Raw genomic sequence first — 11,717 nt, 5'->3', positions numbered from 1 at the left:
AAATACAACTGAAATTGAATTAATTTAAATTAAAAATAAAATTAAATTAAATTAATGAAAATAAATACTGAATCAAATTAAAATTAGATTGAAATTAAGCCATTTAATTAAAAGTTAAATTATTTTTTTATATAAAATTAATATTCAATTTCACTCTTATATTTATTGATACTTTCAATATAATTCATTTTAAATATTTTATTTAAATTAATACAGAAATTTTAATTTTAATTTAATTTAACTTAAATGAAAAAAATTAGGCTTTGTATTTTTAATTAAATTAAAAAATTAAAAAATTTAACTCTAAAATTAAAAAATTAAATTTCTTTACTTTTTATAAGTAAATTAAGTTCAAATTAAATATTTTAAATTAATTTAAAATGAAGTTAAATAAAAATCAAATCAGAACTGTAAAAAACCGATTCTGATCTCTTGAACCGCCTTCAGTCTTTTACTGTTTGGGTTCATGAGTGAAAATTTTGAGTACTACCAATCAGATAACCTGCTGCGGCTAGGAGGTTCACGCATAAGAGATGCCTGTGTCAGAAATTCTTAAACTTAGCTACGAATCCCGAGACTCATACGAAGCGACCGTAACCCACCTAGACTATTACTATTTAATCCATACCCTCGAGTAGACAACAAGACGGAAATCATTTTTTAACTTTGACGATGAAATAGGCTCCGAGGCCAGAGCTTACTCCATACTACAATTTACTGGCATTTTAACATGACTATATCGAGTCATCCCATCACATCAAAGTACAGCTTTTGAATTGATCATCCTCCGTGAGCACAGGCAGACTCAGAAGTCTAATTGGATCAAGAGGATCACGAACATCGAGAAGAGAAGCGCTTGATATAATTTCACATCGCTAAGGAACAGAGGTTTAATAAATTTCTAAACACCGCAACAAGGATATTGGCCCTCCAAGCGCAAGGTATCCGCATATAGTAATATGGTACAGTGTAAAACAGACGTCAGCCTGCACTGCTAAGCGCTAAATTCCATATTACAAGAAAGCGAAAGTTATAACAGACACCACCCAGCAACAAATTGCCCTGTCTTAACCAAAAGCTAAACATGTCATGCATTCTCGCAAAGCCAAAATGTCAGTTGAATATATTTGAATAACTAGAAGACTTAATCATACAGATCATCTTCATCAGCCCCACCAGCTGAAGTTGTGAATGGATCAGATGCGGCTCCACTGGTCCTTGTTTCGGAAAACCTAAAATCTGATCCGAATCCCCTAGATTGCTGCAACGTCTGAGCAAATGCTTGATATTTGCGAATGTCAGCATCACTAACACTCCTGCGAGCAAATTTCATAGACTCCTCAAAATGAGCAGCCTTGATCTCAGCCACTTCGTCCTCAATATCCTCATCCATTGCCTCTGGATTCTCACTTCTCCTCCTCTCTTTCTCAATATCCTGCAATAATTCCCAAAAATACTTTAGATTATGTCCACATATTAATAAATTTTCAAAGGAAGATTCAAAGCTCCAATAGTTTCACATAGTCAAAAAATGAACATATGAAAAACTCTCTTCGGGATTAATAAAATTACTACAATTCTAAGCTGCAAGTGGAATGCAACCTCTTAAAAAACAATGGAAGAAAATATGGAAAGGCAATTATCACAACTGTTGTCAACTGCACAATTTAGCGGTTGCTATTTTGTTCTTTTGAGTATGCACAGGCTGTAGTCTGAGACTAGAGAGAAAGGGAAGTTCAAAGAAAAACTAAATTTTATATCAGGCAACAGATTTAGAAGACAGTAGCATACCTTCTCTATATTCTCCCTTATGGCATATTTGCATGCCCGCTGGCAAATTTCCGTAATATCAGCTCCACTGAATCCTTGAGTATACTTGGCCAATGCCCTCAAATCAACATCTTTCGAGACAGGTGATTTCCTCAGACAGGCTTTGAAGATTTGATGACGTGACTCTTCATCTGGAAGAGGAATATAAATCAATTGGTCAAGACGGCCAGGCCGCAAGAGTGCTGGGTCAATAATGTCGGGTCTGTTGGTGGCCCCAATTATGAAAACAGTCTTCTTTGCTGACATGCCATCCATTTCAGTTAGAAGTTGATTCAAAACCCGATCAGCTGCACCACCAGCATCACCAACACTGCTTCCTCTCTGCAACAATTAAGTAAAAACAAAAATAAATTATTAGAAATAAGCTGAAGCCTATAAATCATGGAAAAAAAGGATTAAGTTTCACAATTGGAATTTCCTAAGTACCAACCTATTATAATAATTAGATTGAAAAAATATTCAAAAATACAAACTAACAAAAAATTTTAAATAATAAAATATATCTAGGTAATAATATCCTATACTGAATAAAGAATTGATGCAACAAAGAAATTAACCTGAGTAGCAATAGAGTCGAGCTCATCAAAGAAAAGGACACATGGTGCAGATTGTCGGGCCTTGTCAAAAATTTCTCTAACGTTGGCTTCACTCTCACCAAACCACATTGTAAGTAGTTCAGGACCCTTGACACTTATGAAGTTAGCTTGACATTCATTTGCAATTGCTTTAGCCAGTAGAGTTTTCCCACATCCAGGAGGGCCATAGAAAAGGACACCTTTAGAAGGTGACATGCCAAACTTCTCAAACTTCTCTGGATGCTCCACCGGATATTGAACAGTCTATGCAGTAAAAAAGCACAAAAAAAAAAAATAATTTAACTCCGAGCACTAGTACAAATCAGAACAATAAACTATATAAAAACAGAGAAAAAAAATAATACCTCTTGAAGCTCCCGCTTAACATTCTCGAGACCACCAATGTCATCCCAGCTAACATTGGGCACTTCAACAACCTGCCAGTAAAAAAAAAATATATATATATATATATATATATTCACAATTAGAGTACAGTTGAGAAAAGTTGAGCTCTGCAAAATGGGAAAGAGAAAAAGATCAATGCTGTATCACGAGGGACTTCCCAGAAATACTCACTGTTTCACGTAAAGCAGATGGGTTGCTAGTTCCAAGGGCAGTTTGGAAGTGCTCATTTGTAACAGCCATGGAATTAAGTATCTCAGCATCAATAGAGTCATCCTCCAAGTCAATCACATCCATCTTCTCTCTGATGCACTGAAGTGCAGCTTCAGTACATAGGGCAGCAAGGTCAGCACCAACATAACCATGGGTATCTTTTGCAATCCTTTCCAGATCAACCTACAGAACAGGAGACCATTTTTGTCAATTGGCCAATAAAGAAAGTCACAACAGAAAAGGGTAGGGCATGAATGTGGAAACACTAGCCCATGACTCGAGCATGGCTAGGTGGTGAATTCTGTAAAAGCCACATCCAACAAATGCTTGGAACCATTAGGTTTCATCTTTTCAATGGCAATGCTTCAATAGAAACATCAACCTGAATACGCTTGTCTAAACAATTCAAGTCCTTTGGATATAAAAAAACAACAAAAAAAAAATTAGTTTAAAGATTCATAAAGAGACTTGCCTCATCAGAGAGTTTCATATTCTTTGTATGGATTCGTAAAACTTCAAGGCGCCCAACTTCATCTGGGACACCAATGTCTATCTCCCTATCAAACCTTCCAAACCTTCTCAATGCTGGGTCAATACTATTTGGACGATTAGTAGCCCCAATGACAATAACATGTGCCCGAGATTTGAGCCCATCCATAAGAGTTAAAAGCTGTGAGACAATCCGTCTTTCAACCTCACCATGAGTCTTTTCGCGCTTGGGAGCAATTGAATCAATCTCGTCAATAAAGATGATAGAAGGAGCATTCTTCTCAGCTTCTTCAAATGCCTTTCTCAGATTGCTTTCACTCTCTCCAGCCAATTTGGACATTATCTCTGGCCCATTTATACAAAAGAAAAATGCACCAGTTTCATTAGCAACAGCTCGAGCTATCAATGTCTTTCCCGAACCTGGGGGTCCATAAAGCAAAATTCCTTTTGGTGGCTTCACACCAATTGACTTGAAAAGTTGAGGATGCCTCAGTGGCAGCTCCACTAACTCGCGAATCTGAGCCATCTGCTTCCGAACACCACCAACATCATCATATCCTACTTCATCCAGCCTGTCCTCATCCTCCCTTCTCACAGGTTCCCCCTCACAGAAAATCTCAGTATCTGGGGCAACCACACAATGCTCTCCTGGATCAGTTTCTATGACCTTGAACTCTACACTTCTCATCCCTCCTCTGACAAGGAAAAGATCCCCTTTCCTCACAGGCCTGTAAGCCTCTAAGAAATAAGCTGTAAATATATCATAGACAAAAGTTAGTTTACAATGTGCCCCAAATTATGAAGAGGGACGAAAAAAGCGGACGACATCTCACCAAGGCAACAAAAGTCCCAGATATTAATACATTTAAGAAGGGGGAAGGAAGTTTAACATAAAAATTTGGCTCAAGTACCATCTTAAAGATCCAAAACTAACGTGGACAAAGAACCTCCCAGGAAAACAGGGACACAAATCTATTTCTACATCCTATACAAAAGCTTCCTTGTTTTTCCACTAAAAGATCCCTCATTCTTTCCATGTAAAAAAACTATTGCTCAGTCTCAAGTAGCTCCACAAAATAATAATAATAATAATAATAATAATAATAATAATAATAACAACTCATAATTTTGTTGTGCAAGCATGGGAATGCAAAAGGATTTGCAAAAACAAGTAGTGTTTCCCATTTTCATTCAGTTGTGAAAAGAATTGCAGAGAAGTAAAGTCATTTTCTTCTATGAGAATATGGATGGAGTAAAGGTCCCAACAACCATTAAATTCTGGACAGCAGTTGAAACTTGAAATGCATGTAAAGTCATCAGTTAATGAAACACTAGAAGAGACATGATGTCTTTCGGTTTTTAAAGCACAAGAGCATATACAAACAGCCAAAACAACGACCAAGTGAAAGGCAGACAAGAAACTCACGTTTGAGGTATGCATCAAACAGATTCCCAGTAACACCTTCAATGGTGTCATCAATTGGCAGTATGTGAACACGCTTTCCATACTTAACATCTGGGCATTGGTGCACAGATACAACATCTCCAAGTCGAACCCTCAGGTTAGATCTAACAACCTTGTTCATCCTGATTTTTGGTGGTTCACAGGTGTCATCAGCAAGAGCAATGCAAATTGTATCCTTCCGTTTCTTGCCCTGCAAACCAAATTATTGAGAGAGAGAGAAAAACATTTCTATTATTCTTTCTTTATTGATTTCCCCTTTCCCTATTCAAACACAAGATATTCAACTTAAAAAGACACTATTAAAACTGCCAGAAAACAAGCCTGAATTTCTTCCTAAGTCACTGATTGCAAACTTTCAAAATAGAATAAGCATTTATAACAGCAGCTAAAATATAAAATAAAACTAAACAATACTCTCTGCTCAATATGAAACCATTTACTTGTGGATGAATGTAAGGGAATGGGAAAATTAAGACACCATCCAAGTGGTGGTTAATCTAAACACCTACCACCCCCAACCCACCGCGTTCATTATAATGGTTTTTAATTCCACAATATCATAATTCAACACTGAAGCAAACTATTAACACCGGAAACAGCCCAAATCTAGAACTGAAATTGAAAATGAAAACAGCTTATCCACAAACTATGAACTCTATCCCACTATCTATTAACAACAGCAAAAATGATACCATTACAAAATCATCCAAAACGCCGATAAAAAAAGACCATTAAAACCATAACCCTTGCACAACAGCCCAAATAATTAACAGTAACACAAAAACTAACATTAAGATTAGAAATTTGAATCCCTAATCTTTCACATAAGCACTATATCTACAAATACCTTGATGAGAATGGTGTCACCGCGGAAGAGCTGGAGCTTCTCCATAGTCTCCGGATGCATCGAAACGACAGAATTGTCATCGTTAACAGCCTCGTCAACGATCAGCCTATTCGGCGACTTTTTCCTCTCCAAAATGGCCGTCGAGAAGTCTTTCTTCCCCGATTTCCTGCTGAAAAAGAAGACATAATCAGAAAGATAATAAAAGAAATGATGAACTCGAAACAGAGTAATATGGAGCGAGTCAACTCACGAATCGGACGATTCCGCATGGTCAGACATTATTCTTGTTTGAATTTCGTGCAGGAAGGATTAAAGAAGAACAAAGGAATAAAAGAATTTGCCACTCAGATGTATACATGCATATATAGAGAGAGCGAGCCTGAGCCTGTCGTGTTTGTAAAGAAAAGAAGAAGTCTGATTGGTTGTATGGCTTGGCAACTCCTGACTTCGATTAGAATTCAGTTTTCTGTTTGAATTCGGAATGTCCTATTCCTATTCTTATTCTTCCTATTCACAAGAGAAAAAAAAAATCATTTGGGAAAATAATATAAATAAATAAACAAATTTTTATTTTAATTTTATAAAAAATTATTATTATTATTATTATTAAGAAAATAAGGATGGTAAAAAAATAAAAAATAAAATAATAATATTAAATAAGATGCTCGTAAAAATATTTAAATCTAAATTCAATTATATATAATATTTAAATTCATCACAAACCTACTTAAAAATATATTTTCTTATCCATACTCATTCAATTTTTATATATTTTTATTAAAATTTTAATTATTTATGAGATTTATAAGTCGAGTATTCAAAATATAAAATATAAAGTCAAATTATTAAAAATACTATAACAAAAAATCTTAAATTTTAAAATAATTTAAAAAATAAAATTACTCTCGAATATCCACTATCCATTTATCTAAATATTATATTTGAGATATTAAATTTAAATCCGTAGTGGATATAAATTTTAAAATTTAAATTTAAAATTTATTATATTTAAATTTGCACATATTGAATATTCGTGAAAATCTATAGTCTGCCATTCTTAAAAAACAATTTTAATATGATATATTATCCTTTCTATATTTGTTCTCCATGGCTTTTTTTTTTTTTTTACATTTTAATATTTCAATTCACAAAAACTCCACAATTTCATAAAAGATATTTGACATGTTAATTTTTTTTATAGAAAGACAAGCATTTGATGCGAGGTAAAATATTATTTTTAATTATATATATAAATAGCAAAAAATATATGTATTTTTATTAATTTGGTGAATTTATTGAAGAATTCAGGCCGAATTTAAGCCATTTGGATGCCATTATGTCCATGTCTACACAAGTGGGTCTTTGTACGTCTTTTTGGGCTTTTTGCATTTGTACCATTGGGTGAATATTGTTTGCATGCAAACCTTTCAAGTCATGGATGTAGGCATTCCATCCTTAACAATCCAAATCACATTTACATACTGTTTATTTTGCAAAAAAAAAAAAAAAGTTAAAAATAATATTTTAATTGTTTTAAAAAAGAGTTAGTGAAAATTAATTTTTAATAAAAAAAATTAAGTGATTTTTAAAAAAAATAAATTTATTTAAAAAAATTATTTTTTAAATTTTAATATTTTTATTAAAATATAAAATACTCATGCATGTATGACATAAACATGTAAGTATTAATTTAACATTATAACCAAATAATGAAAAATATTTTTATAAAAAATATTTTCTTAGAAAATAATTTTCATAGAAAACATATTCAATATATAAGTTATTTTCTAAAAATTAAAAAAAAACTGTTACACATATTGGCTCCTTTGATTCTAAAGCACAATAACAATAATAATAATAATAATAATAATAATAATAATAATAATAATTATTATTATTATTATTATTATTATTATTATTATTATTATTAGAGAGAAGTTTATAAATATTAAATTCATTATTGAGCTAAGGTGTATTAGAGATATTAAAATATATATTTCAAGTTAATAAGCTTTCATCAATAAGTTTAAATTTTGATGTTAGATTATTCTTTAATAATTTCAATTAACAAACAATACAAGTTGAATTTTTATAGGGAAAAAAATAATTATGTAACTCAAAAATAATTAAGTTACATAATTTCTTTGCCTCTTTTCTCTCATGCTTTTTATGGACTTTGTTTTGGATCAAGTTTTTGGCATCAAGTTTTGTTTTGATACATTATTCAATCTTTGGGCTAGACCTTATTATAAGATCAATTATGTGGAATATAACAGTATTGGGCTTTAGGCCTCTTGAGAATGAGATTTCACCTTTTAAAAAAAAAAAATTATCCCCACATGTATTTATAAATTAACCATACATTTTTATTGGTGAAGTATTGAAATTAATGAAATATAAATTATTACTAATGGTTTTGTCTACACATTGTGGGAATTATAATATAATTTGTATTTTTTATATTTTATATTTTTATAATTATATTATAAAATTTTAATTAATTATAATTTTATTTATGTATTAATAAATAAATAAGTTATTTGATATATTATTTTTAAATTAGTTAATATGTACCAATAAAATTATAAACAAAGTAGAAAAAATACATATAACACATAATGATTTTTGAAGTATCATTATTAAAATTTATATACTTTAAATATAAGAAATGTTTAAAAATAAATTTTAAATTTCATAAATAATTTTTATTGAGTAATTATTTAAATATATATTAATAATTTTTAAAATAATAACTCACATTCTTTTAATATGTCACGACCTAACCTATGTGCCGGACCGGCACTAGAACCTGGGCCAGCCTAAAGCCCCCGAGGCTAATAGTAAGCCTAACTATTCCTCAACCCAACTCTAAGGCCTATTTGGGCTCAATTTCAAGAATTCAATCGGATAGAGTCTGACCATAAAATAGACCATTCAACGGAGAGTTTTTGACTCGCCTGACCTGTAAACACAATATATAATAAATTGGGGAGCTCAACTTACTCTTCACATAATCAAAATGTCATAACTCAAATAGGAGCTCAACTCTCTCATCCAATCCCATCATGCATACAGTTAATAATTTTACAGGTCCAACATAACTTTTATAATACATGTCCAAAATAAAAATAAGTACTTTTAACACATGTAGAGTCTAAAATTTAACTCAATTGTACAAAATACATTAAATGTTATTAATGGACCTGCGAAAAAGAAGAGCATGTTAGCCACAACAAATAATCCTCTTGTAGCCTGGAAAAATAAATGAACAGGAGTGAACGTTCAACTCAGAGAGTAAAATACAAATTTAATCATAATCTCTATAACTATCTAAAGCTAATGCACCATGCGGAGTGAAATACAACATCGTCATAATTTTCAAATCATAACAGCAAAAAGGTAATTTTGAGCACTCACACACCTAACACTGTTAAGCAATACATATATGGGAGTTGATCCCTTATACAGCCCTCTTAATCCAACTTCTGTCAGCGAGTGTCTCTCAAGTCGGACTTTCGCTTAATAAACCAAATGCGGGGTCCCAGCGAGTGTCTCTCAAGCCGTGTGTATCCCGAATGATCGGGTCCCAGCGAGTATCTCTCAAGCCGTGTCTATCCATCATGTCCATATCCAATACCATACTATACGCACGCCACGCACACACACTGCTCTAAATTACCACAAACAATATCCATGGCACTTCAACAATTATAAATGCAATATAAAACGTGCCTAGTGTTTAATTATATAGATACATATTTATAAGTAATGCATGGACATATTTGAATATATAATAATATCGAAATTACAATTAAAATTAATATTTTACTCACAAACTTGAACCGAGGTCACTGCGACGGCTGGGCGGAGGAGGAAGCCTGTTCCGGCTCACCTGACAATTTCATTGTAATTATTTAATATATTTGACTCAATACAAGTTTAGAAAATACCAAAGACACTCTAAGTTGTGCTGAAAATCCGGCAGAGTCTCCCCTATACCTATGACCTACCTAACCTGCAAAATGGTTCAAATAACACTTCTAAACTCAACCTATATCTCATCATCATTATATGGCCCCTCCTGGGCCTTCCAAACCAAGCAATAATCATAACATCAAACAACTCAATTATAAGACTTAAAAACTAATATTTTTTAAAAACTATTCAAACTAACTTTAAAAATTCTATAAACCTGCTCCGCGGTCCTTAACAATATTATAAGGCTATTGCAATAGGAATCGTAATTTTCTTATTATTCACGAATATTTTATAAATTTTATTATAACCCAGTACAAGGCAAAAATTAAGTAATATGGAGTTCGAGTTTACCCATACCAAATCTGACAACTGGAATGCGTTCAGAACTTCTGAAAACAGTGGGCTAGCCTATAATCTTGACTCGGTTCTGAAATGGTTCCGGCAGCTTATCTGCTCGGCCTAAAATTGCAGATCCGGGCGACGATCGAATTTCCCCGAAATGAAAGTACATACACGAAATACACAATACCAGGATTATAATAATATATATAATAATTATTTGAAAATTATGGATGTTACATAATATCACCAAAAATTTAATTAAACAATATTAATTTTTAAATATATATAATTTGGTTAGCAAAATTTTGTAATATATAAAACTATAAACTTAAAAATTTTAAAATTCTTAAAAGATATAGTGAAAAGAATTTTAGATAATTATTTTTTTTATAAGATAAAAATTTAATAGTTAAAATTTAAAAATTTTAAATATAAAGTTAATATTTAATATGATAAATTATTTTTTAATTGTATAAAAATATAAAAAAATATGAAAACATCGGTTTTGAAACCAATAAAAACTTTGTATTTTTTTAAAAAGAATTCTTTCTAAATAAATATAAAATTTATTTAAACTTAAGACTTTACAATCTTAAAGGAAATTCAATTATTATTGAGTTAAAACTCATTGATAACTTAGATTTATTTTTTTTTCTAATATTTAATAATTATGTTAAAATTATCATGATTTTAATAATTGTCTAATTTTATATTTGATCAATATGCATATATTCTTTATCTTTGAAAAAATAAAAATTTCTTCCAAATATAGTATTAGAGAATTCAGTTCTATGATTACTACGATATTATAGCCTTAAAAAAAGAGCAAAACATATTCACTGATTCTAACAAAAAAAGGACAATCCTTAATTTCTTCTAACTCTAGTCCCTTTCTATTAGGGCTGTGCATGGTTCTTGGGGGAACCAAACCAAACCAACAAGAATCATACTGAACCGAATTTATTTTAATATTTTAGTTCTATTATGATTATTCACTAAGAATCGAACCGAAACCGTACCGAACTGGAACCGAACCGATAATCAAATTTATATATATGTTTTTCTATATTTTTTTAGATGTATTATATACTTTTAATATAATTATATATACTTATGTATGTATATATAATTATGAACTAAATATAACTTAATATTATATTTCATTTTTTTATATTTCTTAATAATTTTAGTTATGAATACATTAAATTACCTTATCATTCTTAATTATAATTATACTATTATCTTATATTAATATATATATATGTTAATTCTTAATTATATTTGTATATTATAGTTAAATATTATATGATTAATAAATAGTTAAAATATATATTATATGGTATATTATTATATTATATAATATATTTAATCCTAAGTTATATATGCACCTTATAATTAAAGATTATATAATTTAGATATAGCTAAAAGATATATTATATAATATATTATATATTAATAATTCAATTTAAAACTTAAATGCTAATTAAGTATGATTTTTTAAGGAAATAATTAGATAAAATTATTTTAAGAACCGATAATCGAACTGAAATCTTACCGAACCGAATCAAATTCGAAA

The 11,717-nt window shown here is 30.7% G+C and overlaps 1 protein-coding gene across 2 annotated transcripts; it reads right to left on the bottom strand.

The window, feature by feature from the left end:
• Nucleotides 1-922: 922 nt before the first annotated feature.
• On the bottom strand, nucleotides 923-6,224 carry LOC110672211 (cell division cycle protein 48 homolog). 2 transcript variants are annotated; one of them, XM_058148209.1, is made up of 9 exons: nucleotides 6,072-6,224; nucleotides 5,822-5,990; nucleotides 4,936-5,164; nucleotides 3,493-4,259; nucleotides 2,982-3,203; nucleotides 2,771-2,842; nucleotides 2,388-2,669; nucleotides 1,792-2,151; nucleotides 923-1,435 (listed from the first exon to the last, which is right to left on the bottom strand). In XM_058148209.1, exons 1-9 carry the CDS (start codon nucleotides 6,098-6,100, stop codon nucleotides 1,145-1,147), a joined length of 2,421 nt encoding a protein of 806 aa, XP_058004192.1. In that variant the 5' UTR covers nucleotides 6,101-6,224; the 3' UTR covers nucleotides 923-1,144. The 2 variants fall into 2 exon arrangements, with proteins under 2 accessions (XP_058004192.1, XP_058004194.1); XM_058148211.1 differs by having other exon boundaries at nucleotides 5,822-5,987; nucleotides 6,072-6,223.
• Nucleotides 6,225-11,717: the final 5,493 nt, after the last annotated feature.

Source organism: Hevea brasiliensis, chromosome 6 (assembly GCF_030052815.1).
Source record: "Hevea brasiliensis isolate MT/VB/25A 57/8 chromosome 6, ASM3005281v1, whole genome shotgun sequence".
NCBI classification, from domain to species: Eukaryota; Viridiplantae; Streptophyta; class Magnoliopsida; order Malpighiales; family Euphorbiaceae; genus Hevea; species Hevea brasiliensis.
Note: the sequence above shows the minus strand (reverse complement) of the source record. Positions and strands in the feature narration are given on the sequence as shown.

Excerpts from the sequence above, each read along its gene's own strand:
- LOC110672211 (XM_058148209.1), bottom strand. The coding sequence starts at position 6,100 with ATGTCTGACCATGCGGAATCGTCCGATTC. Across the intron at positions 4,260-4,935 it reads GTTTGATGCATACCTCAAAC|CTTATTTCTTAGAGGCTTAC; the intron begins GTGAGTTTCTTG and ends ATATATTTACAG. Across the intron at positions 2,843-2,981 it reads CATCTGCTTTACGTGAAACA|GTTGTTGAAGTGCCCAATGT; the intron begins GTGAGTATTTCT and ends TTTTACTGGCAG.